The 16,467-nt window shown below is 42.9% G+C and overlaps 1 protein-coding gene across 2 annotated transcripts in view; it reads right to left on the bottom strand.

Moving 5' to 3' along the window:
* IGF2BP3 (insulin like growth factor 2 mRNA binding protein 3) overlaps window positions 1-16,467 on the bottom strand; it is a 110,135-nt gene that overhangs the window by 53,872 nt on the left and 39,796 nt on the right. For both annotated transcript variants that reach the window (XM_066353719.1, XM_066353720.1), the window contains one exon: window positions 11,310-11,358. In XM_066353719.1, the coding sequence (XP_066209816.1) occupies window positions 11,310-11,358 (49 nt within the window). The remainder of the gene's footprint in view (window positions 1-11,309; window positions 11,359-16,467) is intronic.

Raw genomic sequence — 16,467 nt, 5'->3', positions numbered from 1 at the left:
GAGAAGCGACCATCTGCTTCTCCACACCCCCCCAACTTCTTCCTCTCTCTCTCTCTGTCCCCCTTCTTCTCCCATCCTGCAGTCATGACTCCATTGGAGCAAAGTTGGCAGGGACACTGAGGATGGCTCCATGGCCTCCACCTCAGGCGCTAGAATGGCTCCTAGTTTTAACGGAGCAACACCCCAGATGGGCACAGCATCGCCCCCTAGTGGGCTTGCCGGGTAGATCCTGGTCATGGCACATACGGGAGTCTGTCTCTCTGCCTCTCCTCCTCTCACTTAAAAAAAATGGAGGGGTTGTGTTGTTTTGTTTTGAGAGAGAGAGAGAGAGAGAGAGAGAGAAAGGGAGATGATGAGAAGCATCAGTTCTTTGCAATGCCTTAGTTGTTCATTGATTGCTTTCTCATATGTGCCTTGACCGAGGGCTCCAGCTGAGCCAGTGATCCCTTGCTTAAGCCAGCAAACTTGGGCTCAAGCCAGCAATCTTGGGCTTCAAATCAGCAACCATGGGGTCATGTCTACAATCCCATGCTCAATCCAGCAACCCCATGCTCAAGCCAAAAGAGCCCGCACTCAAGCTGGTGATATCAGCTTGGTTTCGAACCTGGGCCCTCTGCATCCCAGGCCAATACTCTATCCACTGCACTACTGCCTGGTCAGGCATAGAAGATTTAAAGTAAAGGGCGTGCAGACCTTGAGATGACCAACCCAGAAGAACTGTGGAAGCACAGGACAAAAGTCAGGCATCATAGTACCAGGGCATGGTAAACACCCAGAGATAACAGCTTGGGCGCAGAAAGACTTGTCTCATATAACAGTTATGTAACAGGTCATTGGGAAACTCTGGTATCCCCCACACACACACCTTTTATTGGATTCTTTTTTTTTTTTTACAGAGACAGAGAGAGAGAGTCAGAGGGAGGGACAAATGGGGACAAACAGACAGGAACGGAGAAATATGAGAAGCATCAATCATCAGTTTTTCATTGCGACACCTTAGTTGTTCACTGATTGCTTTCTCTTATGTGCCTTGACTGTGGGCCTTCAGCAGACTGAGTAACCCCTTGCTCAAGCCAGCGACATTGGGCTCAAGCTGGTGAGCTTTTTGCTCAAGCCAGATGAGCCCGTGCTCAAGCTGGCGACCTCGGGGTCTCGAACCTAGGTCCTCCGCATCCCAGTTCGACACTCTATCCACTGCGCCACCACCACGTCAGGCTGGGTTATTTCTAATGAGGCAAAGTCTGACCCATCTCAGAGCAATGATGCATAAAGAACTCTATTTGATCACAATTCTCTAAAAAAAAAAAAAAAAGAAAGAAAGAAAAAGAAAAAAGAGTTTACCAATAACTTCCCCAAATAAGCTGTCCAAGTCCATTCATTATTCATAACCACCTGTTTCCTCCAGACCTGGGGAGGATCCAATTTCTCCTGGGTTCACCGTCAAACTTTCAGGGGCATATTGAAAGCAAATAAGTAATGATAATTATGGGAAATAGAAACTTGCCTTTTAGGGAAGTTTTTTGTTTGGGTAACCTGAGTAAGAGCAGAACTTGACACTTTTCAGATGCATGACTCTGGACAAGTTACTTCACCTTTCTGCCTCAGCTGCCTCATCTGTAAGGTGGGGATATGGCAATATTGTGAAGATAAACTGACTTAATCCAGTCCCCAGCACATACGTGCTTTCTAAAAGTCTGCCAGGGCTCAGAGTCAGACCATGGTATAAAGAAAGATCACCTATTTGTATCAATCTTCTCCTCAAATTGTCTATTACGTTCCTTCAGAATTATTTAGACTACCTTTAACAACTGTTCACTCAAATTCACTGATGTCCCAGTGATTTCCAGAGGCCCGCAAAACTTCCCAGAGGATTCCCAGGGGCCAAACAGGGAACCCCTAGGCAAGGTTCTGTGCTGCCTTTATCAATAGTCACACACCTGGCTTCAGCCATTCCACCTCCTTTGAGGAAAATGTTTGAAAAGCATCCACCCAGAACACTGTTTATGTCTGAAAAGCATCCACCCAGAACACTGTTTATCAGCTACTTCTTAATTTACAACTCCAAGATGTCCCACTGCAGAAGGCTACCATTAAATGGGTTATTTCTAATATTCAACACCAATACCTCTGGTAACTTCTGTGTTTGGTTCATGGTTAATGTCAACCCCAGGGTTCCTACAGATGTTCTGCTTGATCAAGTTCAAATATTTCATATTGTTAGCTTTACACTGTCAATTATACTTAAAGGCTTTGGTCTCACCCCATTTCTGTTCAGTAGTAACACACAGATTCATCACGTGCCAGGTAACACCTGAGCAGAGTACCAAACAGGAATCAGCATGTGGAAGATAAAAACAAGTGACAGTTTCTTCCCTTAGAGGCACCTACATCCGCCAGGGACTTCACCTAGAAGATTCCATGGCCCTTGCCTAAACCTCTGCGTTTGGAAGTCATCCCACCTCCCCCTAATCTCCAGGACAGCCTTCTAATTCTCAGCACACATTCACCCCAAGTGTTACTATGCAGGCTCTCCTTGAACTATTTTATATTAACTATGCTATTGTCTTGTCCCCCCCCCCCCCCAGACTACTTTTTGCTTACTTCCTTATTTCTTTCTAAATAAAAACTCCTTTGGTTTCCCTTCTGCAAGAGCCTAGCTTAATGATACTATTGCTACTTCCTAGTATAGCCAGGTCTCCTATAATTGATCTCTCATACTAGACTCAGAGTGCCTACAGAAAGAAAATAACAGACTTGCCCAGCCTGTGGTGGCACAGTGGATGGAGTGTCAACCTGGAATGCTGAGGTCACCAGTTCAAAACCCTGGCCCTGCCTGGTCAAGGCACATATGAGAAGCAGCAACTAAGAGCTGATGCTTTCGGCTTCTCCCCACCTCTCCTCTCTCTAAATATCAAGAAGTAAAATCTTTCAAAAAAAAAAAAATTACAGACTTCATTGAGATAACAACTTTAAGAAGCTGTTATTAATCTTTTGGAAATTCCCGACCAGTACCACTCACCTTCATCAAACATTCTTCTAACTATAATGTGGATCCTATAATTTCCCCATTGCCCCATCTCACAAGAAGACAGCTGTTTTTCTGAGATTTCCACCTTACTTTTTAGAATGCATCTTTCATTATGTTCAGAAATGTGGGCATCTTTCTAAAGCTTCAGCCCTCCTACCAAAGAGTGAACATAACTGACCCAAATATAACTGACAGGGAAGTTCTAAGGCTTCTCCCCACTACATCTTACCGTGAATGTGACACTGCCCATCACCAAAATACAAAGAAATAATTTTTTTTGGTATTTTTCTGAAGTGAGAAGCGGGGAGGCAGAGAGACAGACTCCCGCATGTGACTAACCGGGATCCACCCAGCATGCCCACCAGGGGGCAATGCTCTACCCATCTGGGGCATTGCTCCATGCAACTGGAGCCATTCTAGCACCTGAGGGGGAGGCCATGGAGCCATCCTCGGTGCCCAGACCAATTTTGCTCCAATGGAGCCTTGGCTGTGGGAGGGGAAGGGAGAGAGAAAGGAGAGGGAAGAGTAGAGAAGCAGATGGGCACTTCTCCTGTGTGCCCTGGTTGGGAATCGAACCCAGGACTTCCACACGCTGGGCTGATGCTCTACCACTGAGCCAACTGGCCAGGGCCAAGAAATAAACTTTTAACCATGAAAGAAGCCATGGGCATTTTAATATTTTCTATACCCTAGAAGTCCACTTTCTCTAAACTGGTTACTAAGAGCTGTATTCAAAACTAACAAGCCAAACCCTAAATAAAGTGCCCTGTTAGGGCCATCCTTGGGCCCTACAAAAGAAGAGCTTTTTTAAAGATTCCCAATAAGATCCACTTACTTCCAAAAATTGCTACAAGCTCATAGAGAAGCACCAAAAAGACCTTTCAAAGAAATCATTAGTAACTCCTCTGAGAAAGGGAAAAAAACCTAGTATTTTATGCTGCAATACCCAACTTTGGTTTCTTTATTTTTAGTATACTGGTTACTTGTGCTCCACATCAAGAACCAGAAACCAAGTCATGAAAGTCCCAGCCTGGATGCAATCTGAGGGCGCTTCAGTTCCGAAGGGCCGCCCCCGCCCCCCATGTTGAGCCCAGAAGACAGCTCCTGCTCCCCGTCGTCATCACACCGGACCACGCCCACGGCACAGACGGGCCTGACGCTGCAGAAAGCTCCCGAGAGCTCCTTCCACAGACTCCTCTCATCTTCTCAGCTCAACTCAGGCCAGGAAAAAACTGGATATCCAATTCTTTTTTTTTTTTTAATATATTTTTCTGAAGCTGGAAACGGGGAGAGACAGTCAGACAGACTCCCGCATGCGCCCAACCGGGATCCACCCGGCACGCCCACCATGGGGCGACGCTCTGCCCACCAGGGGGCGACGCTCTGCCCACCAGGGGGCGTCGCTCTGCCCACCAGGGGGCGACGCTCTGCCCACCAGGGGGCGTCGCTCTGCCCACCAGGGGGCGTCGCTCTGCCTCGACCAGAGCCTCTCTAGTGCCTGGGGCAGAGGCCAAGGAGCCATCCCCAGCGCCCGGGCCATCTTTGCTCCAATGGAGCCTCGGCTGCGGGAGGGGAAGAGAGAGACAGAGAGGAAAGAGGGGGAGGGGATGGAGAAGCAAATGGGCGCTTCTCCTGTGTGCCCTGGCCGGAAATCGAACCCGGGTCCCCCGCACCCCAGGCCGACGCTCTACCGCTGAGCCAACCGGCCAGGGCCTGGATATCCAATTCTTGAGGGAAAGCCAACCTACATTCCCAATTTTGTACCAAGACTGTGATTTTAAAGCATGTATTGCTCATAAGTATTTGCCAGATCGCATATTCAGATCTTTGCCTCAAAAACCGCAGTGGCTCTGGGCACAAGCGACGTCAGCATGCAGGGTCTTACGATGCAGGCGGCTAAGTCTGTGGCTCAACACTGTTCTGACACACAATTTTCCAGAAACACTGGACTTCTGTCACCTGACCCTACAATGAGAGCCTAACTTGCCCTTTACTTTAGGACACTTCATTACACAATTAATGGATCTTACCTGTCTTTCAGAGAGCATACAGTTTCAACATTTTGTGAGTACTTATTAGGAATTTTGATTATTTTTCAAATGCAGAAAAATACTCCTTAAATTTAGAAAACGGCCTGACCCGTGGTGGTGCAGTGGACAGAGCATCAACCTGGAACATTCAGGCCACCGGTTCGAAACCCTAGGCTTGCCTGGTCAAGGCACATATGGAAAGTAAGTAGGAGTTGATGCTTTCCGCTCCCACCCTTCTTTCTCTCTCTCTTTTCTAAAATGAATAAATAAAATCTTTAAAATAAAAAGTATTCTCGCCCTGGCCAGGGAGCTCAGTTGGTTAGAGCATTGCCCCCACCATACCAAGGTTACGGGTTCGATCCCCAGTCAGGGCACATACAAGAATCAACTAATCGGCCTGACCTGTGGTGGCACAGTGGATAAAGCATCGACTTGGAACATTGAGGTTGCCGGTTCAAAACCCTGGGCTTGCCTAGTCAAGGCACATATGGGAGTTGATGCTTCCTGCCCCTCCCCCTTCTCTCTCTTTCTCTCTCCTCTCTGAAAATCGAATAAAGTCTTTAAAAAAAAAAAAAAGAATCAACTAATCAATGCATGAATAAATGAAGCAACAAATCAATGTTTCTCTCTCTCTCTCTCCCTAAAATCAATTTTTAAAAAAAGTATTCTCGGCCCTGGCCGGTTGGCTCAGTGGTAGAGCGTCAGCCTGGCATGCAGGAGTCCCGGGTTCAATTCCCGGCCAGGGCACACAGGAGAAGCGCCCATCTGCTTCTCCACCCCTCCCCCTCTCCTTCCTCTCTGTCTCTCTCTTCTCCTCCCGCAGCCAAGGCTCCATTGGAGCAAAGTTGGCCCGGGCGCTGAGGATGGCTCCGTGGCCTCTGCCTCAGGCACTAGAACGGCTCTGGTTGCGGCAGAGCAACGCCCCAGATGGGCAGAGCATCGCCCCCTGGTGGGCATGCCAGGTGGATCCCGGTCGGGCGCATGCGGGAGTCTGTCTGCCTCCCCGCTTCCAACTTCAGAAAAATACAAAAAAAAAATTTCTCAAAGGTCTTGAAAGTGTCCTCTGGGGCTTTGTCACTTCCTGACTTGGGTGCTGTTCACCCAAGATATTCCTTCAGTCCTCATCACACTATTTCACCCCCCTCAGGCCTCTGAGGACCTAGATGTGTCGGCCATCGGGACTGCTGTGGAAAAGCCTTCTAGTTCTAGTCACATCAAAAATCTACTCTTCAAGCATCTCAGGCAAGTGGGTGGCAGGGGGAGAAGAAACAGTTTCTTCAATCTCCCTTCTACATTGGCATATTTGAGAGGAAACAAAGTTAGCTAATTCTCCCACAGCAGGCCCTTCAAAAGCTTAGGTTTTTTTTTTTTGGGGGGGGGGGGGAGAGACAGATACATAGTAACAAAAATGATGTGACTTAGGGTGGTGGGCACACAAACCAAACAGTCCAAATACTATAGAAATTTTTACCTGAAACCTATATATGGTACTCTTACTGATCAGTGTCCCCCCATTCAATTTAATTTCTAAATTAAAAAAATAATAAGTTTCCCCATATCTTTATCTGCCCAAAACACGTGAGCAATACAGTTAGCCAAGCCAGGCAGGCAGTTTACAGCATCTACAACACAATGGTTAGAAATCAGTTAACCCGTCTGACATACACAGCACGCAGGACCCTGAGAGGAATCACCTGGTAACACTCGGCAGTACATGCTGCCATGAAGATAATATAAACAATAAACAAACATAAAATAAAGATGGCATTGCCTGACCAGGCGGTGGCACAGTGGATAGAGCATCAGACTGGGATGCGGAGGATCCAGGTTCGAGACCCCGAGGTCGCCAGCTTCAGAGCAGGCTCATCTGGTTTGAGTAAAGCTCACCAGCTTGGACCCAAGGTTGCTGGCTCGAGCAAGGGGTTACTCGGTCTGCTGAAGGCCCGCGGTCAAGGCACATATGAGAAAGCAATCAATGAACAACTAAGGTGTCGCAATGAAAAACTGATGATTGATGCTTCTCATCTCTCTGTCCCTGTCTGTCCCTATCTATCCCTCTCTCTGACTCTCTCTCTCTCTCTCTGTAGAAAAAAAAAAGATAGCATAGTGGAATAGAGGTAACAATCCAGCTACAGTTCTTATAAAAGGCTACGCAGCCCTGCTCTACTGTTTCTGCCAGGGTCCCAGATTTGGTCCTCCCTTTGCTGACGGCTCAGGAAATGGCTTACTGGAGGCCTGGCAGACAGGAGAGGAGTGTTCGCTTCTGAGCCTGAACTCCGGCTGGACTCTAAGCTCTCAGTTCCAAACCACCTACGGACTTTTTGATACAGGGGCTGGGACTCCATCGCTCCCTTGCCAGCGAGCCCGTCAGTTTCTGCAGACAGAAGGCACTGGAGGGAGCCTGGAAGGCAGGAGTGGAGGCCATGGGATTGCTCTTTCCCGTCTATCAGCTGCTGTCATCAGCATCATCCTATCCGCAATGGGTTTCAGGCTCAGCCTGGAGCATCCTCCACTCAGGGTGTCACCTGCTCAGTCCTCAGGGTGGTGGCCACTCCCCGCTCCCTGCAATTTCCACCTCTGCTTTCCCTTTTGGCTCTTTCAGCCCCTACGGGGCCTGATTCTCTACCTTAACTTACCCCTGGTGAAATACCTGGTGTTTTCTGTGCTCTGGGCTGGATCTGACCAAGTCAAGAACAAGGGCAGGAGGAGGTGACCGTGTTGTTCATAGTGTAGCTAAAATAAAGTGTGCACATCGGTGCCACGCACTGTTACAAGGGCTTCAGCGTGCATAACCCTATTAATGCTCAATCACAGCCAGACACCCAATGAGGTGGCTGCTACCATCATCCCATGTTAGTGATGAGGAAAACTAGGCTCAGAGAACCTTTAAAACCTGTTCAGAGATCTCACAACCAGAAAGTCGTGGAACTGGGATACAGTTCCCAGTCCGAACCCAAAGGCCACCCCCAAAAATTCTAAGGCTTTTCTAGATACTTCATGCTGCCTCAAAGGACTGTTTACACAGCTCACAAATAACTTGTGACAAGTGTAAATGGGCTTTTTTGTTATCCTAGTAAGTTTAATTCTGTAAGTCTCCTTCCCTTTTAACACAGCACTGCTAATCAAGTGAAACATCGTTTGTCCCCTGAGATGTCCCATATTTCCGGACGTGGCCATTTGTTTCTGGGTGGCATCATTTAAGTTGTGCTTCTATCTTCTGTATTTATTATAAACTCAAAGTGGATCCAATGAAACCTCTAATTTTTAGACTAGAATATTTCCTCCATGTCTATGTATTTCCTATTGCCATCAAATCAGGAGGTGCATACTAGAGGTCTTTCCAATCTCAGTCATTCTAAGATTCATCATGAGTCGATTCAGAGTCTGAGCCCTCCAACATAAAGGGAGTCTGGACCGGCAAGCACCTACTCATCACTGTCCAAGATGAGGCTTTGGCACCAAATAGCCAGCACGCTCAGTGTGCACAGATGAAAGTGATACAAAGTGACTGGTTTCAAAAAGGAAGTAACAGATGGCTTTCGTTCAAGTCTTCAAGGAAAAGCCTTCAGTAAATTTTGTTGTTGGCCAATATTTTAAACAACCATTTAAAAAAAATTGAAAGAGGTGAAAGTCAGGAGTTCCCAAATCTAGCTCCAGATGTCTTAGAATTCGGTATGTGTTCTTGCTGAATGATTTGAATCCCTATTAGCCCATCTGAAAATGGAAGTAACATCACCAACTTAACCTTACCCTCAAAGGACTATGGGGAGGGTAAAATGAAATATAAAAGATTTATTTTATTTATTTAGGCAAATAAAGATTTAGTCTCATGAATGAGGTTAAATTTGACCCAAAATAAGAATGCAATAAACTAAAAGCTCGAAAAGCCACCAAAACTACAATAAACTAAGTGCTCAAGGAGCCACTGCAATCTAAATTTGAAGACATGTTATGAATGAATCAAAAGAAAATTGGGCCCTGGCCAGTTAGCTTAGTCAGTTCAGAGTGTCATCCCAAAGCCACAAGGTTGCAGGTTCAATCCCCGGTCAGGGCACACATGGGGAGCAATCAATGAGTGTACAACTGAATGCAACAATAAATGAAATCTTCCCTTTCCCCTACCCTCTCTGTCTCTTAAAAAAAAAAAAAAAAGCAGCCCTGGCCAGATAGTTCAGTTGGTTGAAGCACCATTCCGAGCTCAGAGGTTGCCAGTTCAATTCCCCGGTCAGGACACATACAAGAGCAGCTTGATGATCCTGTCTCTCCCCCACTCCACCAAAAAAAAAAGAAAGAAAGAAAGAAAAATTGCTACTTGCCCCTATCCAATATACCAGCGATTTTCAAACAGTATGCAGCAAGAATTTTTTAAATATGCAACAGCCAGAGGTACTGACCTCTTTTTCCTTAGATTGTCAAATAAAAAAATGACAACCAACACAACAATAGCAATCCACTGTGAATGAATCAAAATTATACCCGTTTTTTTTTGTCAGATAAGCAAAAAGTATATATTTTTTGGTGTGTTGCAGAATTTTTGTAAGTAGTTTATGTGTGCCATCAGCTGAAAATTGCTACAATATACTACTACTCTAATAATTCACTTACTTAAAATTGGCTGCAACCATTTGACTATTTCATTGAAAGCTATAATATAGAAGCAGAAAAATCACACAACACAGCCTACATTAAAACAAAGGGGCAAAACCACAACCATTGTAGTTTTGGTGGCTTTTCGAGCTTTTAGTTTATTGCATTCTTATTCTGGGTCAAATTTAACCACACTTGATGTGTGGACCCATCCTCCAAGCCACTCAATTTCCTAAACAAATGTTTATCTAAATCAGGAAAATGTATTCAGCTTAACCTTATTTATCCTGTTTCCATCTACAAAAGTATACTTTTATATATATATATATTGTATAGCTTGAAAAATATTCAAGCATATACTAAAGAACCAATTCCTCCTACAAAGATTAAAACTCAATAAATAATATTGTTCTGAATATAAATGCTGTGTAAAATATTCTGAGCATAAATGATTTGTTACCAACTTGAACCTTGGATAATTAGACTTCAGACCAACTTCTCAACTTACCACCAGAGAAACCTTTCAGCCATACTTTGAATGTTGATTAAGGTTCTGGTTTAGTCACTCATCAAATGTCATTTTAGAAGACGAATGTGAAACACACAAAGCTAGCTACTCTTGATTTTTATATTAAAAATACGTAAGAGTGGAGCTGTTTTTCCTGTACCACCTCTCCAAGGTAGAGTGTAAGAACTTTCAGGTTCCCTCAGCTGGACGAGTCAACAGATATTTTCTTCTATTTCTTCAACCACTGGTGTCTCAGATTCTCACCATGACATCATTATTATTATTATACTTTGAAAATTGCTGACAAAGGCTAATCAATTGTACTAAATATTTAGTTTGTGTTTATGCCCAGTCACTACAGTGCCACCATCTGAGCAAAAGAAAGAAGAGTAACATTTTAAAGTAAAGCATAAGTCACAGGGGACTTCATATTTAAATACAATTGGCAAACTCATCAGAAAGCTTAAAAAAAAAAGGAATCTGTTGGGATGAGACTAAATAAGGAAGAGTACCCAAGAAGCTATTTCCACTTTTTTTAAAGTATCTCAGAGGGCAATTTTTTTTTTTTTTTTTTTTTTTTTCATTTTTCTGAAGCTGGAAACAGGGAGAGACAGTCAGACAGACTCCCGCATGCGCCCGACTGGGATCCACCCGGCTCGCCCACCAGGGGCGACGCTCTGCCCACCAGGGGGCAATGCTCTGCCCATCCTGGGCGTCGCCATGTTGCGACCAGAGCCACTCTAGCGCCTGAGGCAGAGGCCACAGAGCCATCCCCAGCGCCCGGGCCATCTTTGCTCCAATGGAGCCTTGGCTGCGGGAGGGGAAGAGAGAGACAGAGAGGAAAGCGCGGCGGAGGGGTGGAGAAGCAAATGGGCGCTTCTCCTGTGTGCCCTGGCCAGGAATCGAACCCGGGTCCTCCGCACGCTAGGCCAACGCTCTACCGCTGAGCCAACCGGCCAGGGCTCCTCAGAGGGAAATTTTTAAAAGATACAGAACACCCTTACAAAGAAAAGCCCACACACAGCAAGACACAAACCATAAGAGAGAAAATTTTTGTGTCTCTAGCACAAGAGATGAGAGAAGAAGAAAAACCTTTGTGAAAACTAACAATAAGGTTAGATGCCAAAATCTTAATTTTAAATACAGAAATTCTTACCTCCCACTGTAGGTGAGGCGGGATATTTCGTATCTGAAGTTTCCGAATCCTGCAGAAGAATTAAAATGTTTTTTAAAAGGGAAAAAAAAACCATAAAAGTAAAAGATAGTAATAGCCAACAAAGATGTTAGATATTACTTAAATTATTAACTTTATATTAACTACAAACTAATATATTGTAAGAAAATGCAGCCCGAGAAGAAAAAAAAAGGAAACAGTCACAGGGCGCATATTGAGACCATTTGGAGATCCAGCATCTTTAGATTGTTACGGCTCATTTTAAGAGCCACTGAAATTGGCAGACACAGTGTTTGAACCACATTTCATCTGATGACTGTCTTCTAAATTCAAACCCGTTAGCCTCAAATTAAGCACGAAGGACACAAACCCTTAGCACAGAATGTTCTGAATCTGAGCTCACAGCCAAGGGGGTCCATGGATAGCATTCAGGGGACTTGGATGGGGGGCGAGGGGACATCACATGTTTGTTTTCACTATCCCCTGAAATTTAGCACCTCTTTTCAATTACAAATGATGGCATTAAACCACAGTACAATTACAGTACTTGTAGTTTTTGACATCGACATAAATCAGTTCTTTTCATACCACATTAAGTTGTTGCAGATCTTTACATTCCATTACACTCATTACTGTGAAATTCAGATGTGTTGCTGGAACTTAGAACTTGTTGCTTATTATGTTAATAAGTGCATGTTACTATGAGTTTAACATTTTGCTGTTATTTCAAAATAATTAGTTTCTTCATAATCCTATGAGTTTTACTTTATGCATGTAAAAACACCCTAAGAGGTCCACACATTTCAGGCTGCCAAAGGAGACAACAGTACAGAAAACAAAAGAAAAACACACACACACACACACACACAAAACCTTAGTTCAAATGCCCACATATGTAAATATGCATGTATAGTATACTATATATTGTATATACTAATATCTATTTATACACACATACACCCTCTTTTTCTTCCTCTTCAACACTGTCGGAGGGAGGGGAGGGGAGGGGAGGGGAGAGGAGGGGAAGGGAGGGGAAGGGAGGGGAGGGGAGGGGAGGGGAGGGGAGGGGAGGGGAGGGGAGGGGAGGGGAGGGGAGGGGAGGGGAGGGGAGGGGAGGGGAGGGGAAAAAGGCAAAAGAATTTATAGTCAACTAGCTATTAAAAAAAAAGACTAGACTAGCAGTTAGCCTTGATATCTCAAGTGAAATAAATTACTTAACTTCTAGAATTAGAACCACAGTCAGTTTTCCTCTCCACGTTCAATAACTCACTTATTTTGAAGTACCACAGCAAAACAGCAGCTTAGACAACATCCCAGTCCTTTGTCCCTTCTATTCCCCCAGAACAGGAGAACAAATAAATGTCACAGATACCACCTACCCCTTAGGAAACTCTAAAGAATGTGTCGACTAACCAAACTCAGGTCCTACTCCTGTTTGTAGTAGAACCTGTTAGTGATCACAAAATGGAGAAGGAAGAGCACTCTTATAAGACAATAAAACAAAGCGTAATCACCAGGAGCAATATAACCAAAGAGATAATTTAAGGAAAAAAAGATACCAAGATCAGACTGACAGGTGTCAGAGAGGGTGGGAGTTGGGAGGCTAGGTGAAAAAGGTAAGCGATTAAGCAAAACAAGCAAGCAAACAATACTCAGACACAGACCACAGTGTGGGGACTGCAGAGGGAAAGGGTGGGGAGAGGAGAAGAGAAGGGGGGACAGATAGTGTGATGGAAGGAGATCTGGCTTGCAGTGGAAAACACAATGCAATAGACACATGCTGTATTATCACAGAACCATACACCCGAAACCTGTACAATTTTATTAAGTAATGTCACCCCAATATATTCAATTTAAAAAAATTTTTAAAGAAAAAGGAAAAAGGATTTTAAACATTTACATTTTAAATGCTAAGTGGGATTTGTTTTTAAGTAACTTAGGTGCTACTAGCTATAAAAGCTGCAGGAGGTGTCCTTTATCTCTGCTTCAGTATAAGGTTTTAAATTTTCTACAGAAGCCTTAAAAATACACTCTAAGACATTTATAAGAGTGTGGTGGTTACGGGGGGGAGGGGGGAATGGGAGAGGGATAGGGGGTGGGGAGGGGCACAAAGAAAACAAGATAGAAGGTGACAGAGGACAATCTGACTTTGGGTGGTGGGTATGCAACATAATTGAACGACAAGATAACCTGGACTTGTTATCTTTGAATATATGTATCCTGATTTATTGATGTCACCCCATTAAAAAAATAAAATTATATATTAAAAAAAAAAAAAAAAAAAAAAAATACACTCTAATACAAGAATTTCTAATGCACAGATTTCAAAGCAACTATATATTGCTTTAGCTAGCAGAAAAGTTACTCACATTGTGTAAATATTTACCCTGGGTAACCAAGGAAGTAAGAATTACTACACATAAGCAAGTGCTAATCTGTTTAATCAAACATCTGACCCAGTAAGATAGCAGCACAGGGTTAAGAAACTGAGCATTCATTACCATTAGACTCCTTCTTCTGGTATATTACCTAATAATTTTCCCAAAATTACACAAGTAAGAGTACATACAGAATTCTGGTCAATGGATAGGTAATTATTCATATTACAAAAACAAATATCCACTTCATAGGGCTCCCAATAAACTCTTTAAATAGAATACCATCTTTTGTACATCAGAAGTAATTCATGAACCATGTTCCCCAATGCATTCTTCAAAATGGACATCCAACACCCATTTACTTATTGGACATTATTCCAAAATAATTATTTCCCTTAAGTGGCTGGCCAGTTTCCATTATCTGATTCCCTCAAGTTTCATTTTAGACAAACATTAGAATTGTTTTTGTACAGTCAGTGTTATAACATCAAACCGTTCTTTCTACAGATGTTGTACTATGTGTACACCTGAAATTTATACATTGTTAACCAATGTTACCCCAGTAAATTTAACTTAGAAAAATTTTTTCAATTACGGAGAAATATACTCAGTAACAAGTAAAAACAGAAGCAATGCAAATTAAAACAATAATGAAATGGGAGGGGGACTGTTCTTTCCCTCCTGCTCTACTATTAACTAATCTGAAGTCCGCAGTTTCACCCCAGGCTGCCCACCCAAGCTCCCCTCCTATCCTGTAAGCATCAGAAGGCTCCAAATGAAAAGGGCCCAAGCAAAGGCATGCATTCCAATCACCCAGCACAGAAGCACCAACTTCTGACCTGGAAAGTACTAGAGAAAAATCTACCCAACTCAGCTGCACTTACCAAAAGTCGTTCATAAACAAAAAAGAACCTATCACCTGCTTCGCTGAGTGCCCATTTCCCACAGGAGCTTTAAGAATTAAGTTATATCTAGGTATGATTCTAAATACTTAAGAGTCAATAAAATAGATACTGGTATTTGTTTCTACTCTACTAGTACCAAATCATTAAAGTTCAACCATCAGCAAAATAAGCTGTGTTTCACTTTCCCCCTGAAACACATCAAAGTAGTACTAACAGGATGCACACTCCCAAGGGCTGGACTTAGGCTCTCTCATCTACTGTTATACTCAGAGCCTGGAACAATGCTTGGCACGCGAGAAGCACTCACTGGATAATTAAATTAAATGTTGTTATAATATTCAACATATAGAAGGGGAAGAAAAACAAGACTTACAGATCCGCCATCCAGAAACTACGAACATTTTCAATGATTTTCTTAAAAACGATATGGGGGGGGGGGGGGGCACAAAGAAAACCAGATAGAAGGTGACGGAAGACAAGTTGACTTTGGGTGAGGGGTATGCAACATAATCAAACGTCAAAATAATCTGGAGATGTTTTCTCTGAACATATGTACCCTGATTTATCAATGTCACTGCATTAAAATTAATAATAATAAAAAATAAAAAAACTATAGGGGGAGTACTGTCAGCACCTAAATTTGAGAACAAAACCCAGAAAAATAACGATTTAATTACTGTGTTATTTAAAAAAGCAACTCCAACATAATCTATTTATAAGTTAATCATATAGAACTTAAGGCTTTTCCCCCAAGAGAAAAATGAGGCAAAGTTTAACATTCTCTGTGCTTGAAATATCAGTTAACATGAAAATTCAATACTAGTTATTTATTAAAAGCAACTTAAATGACAAGATAATGATCCAACAGAGAAGCTCACATAGACTCCAAAGGGCATCTTCAAAATCATTAGTAATAAATGGAACTGATTCAAGTTGATTTTAGAGAAATTTTCACATTGACACATTATATAAACAAAATAAAAAGTCATCCTCCATGTGCCCATCCCAGTTTCAATTATCAAGTATGATCACCTGATCTTGTTTATCTATATTCACACCTGCACCAACAAGTCCCACCTCCTGCTGAAGTACATCAGTAAATAGCTATAAAAGAACCTCTTAGGTTAAATCTAACTATAACACCATAATTGCTCCTAAAAGTTTTTTTTTAATTCCTTGATATCAGATAGCCTGTTTATTTCCAATTGCCTAATAAGTATCTTTTTAAAGCTGGTTTGTTCATAAGAGCCCAACAAAACACACCACTGGTGTAGAGCTGGTACCTATTTGATACAAGAGGTTCCCGTCACTGTTTCTGGCCATTTATTTGGTCCCGGTCATAAATCCTGTTCAATTACTCACTCTGAATTTTTGATGCACAATGATGTGTAACTTTTTATATTAAAAAGCAAAAAATGTCAATGAACCCACCTCACCAAAGAGAATGAGACAACTGAAGTTGCCCGTGCTGTCTCCTAGAAGTAACCATCTCCCCGAACCTGTTGTCATTCTCATGTTTTTTAATTGTTTATTAAGTATTATGAGTATCTCTTAAAATTACTCTCAGTAGACAAAATACTATTATCAATCCCTAAAGATGAAAACTTCACACTAAAAATCTAGACAATGTTCAAATTGCCACAGTTTAAAAAGAATTTGTCTTACAATTGTTTGTTCAATCAGCATCCAAGGCAGGTCCACACACTGCATTTGGTTGATTATGACTCTAGTCTCATACTCTACACTTTTCTTTCTCCCACCCACTCACTTGGGGGAAAAAACCCAAAACCTATCATTTGTCATGCCTGGATTTTGCTAATTAAACCCCTACGCTGGTGCTGGGTTTTTTTTTAAGAT

This window comes from Saccopteryx leptura, chromosome 12 (assembly GCF_036850995.1).
Source record: "Saccopteryx leptura isolate mSacLep1 chromosome 12, mSacLep1_pri_phased_curated, whole genome shotgun sequence".
NCBI classification, from domain to species: Eukaryota; Metazoa; Chordata; class Mammalia; order Chiroptera; family Emballonuridae; genus Saccopteryx; species Saccopteryx leptura.
The sequence above is the reverse complement of the archived record's forward strand: the minus strand, read 5'-3'. Positions and strand labels throughout refer to the sequence as shown.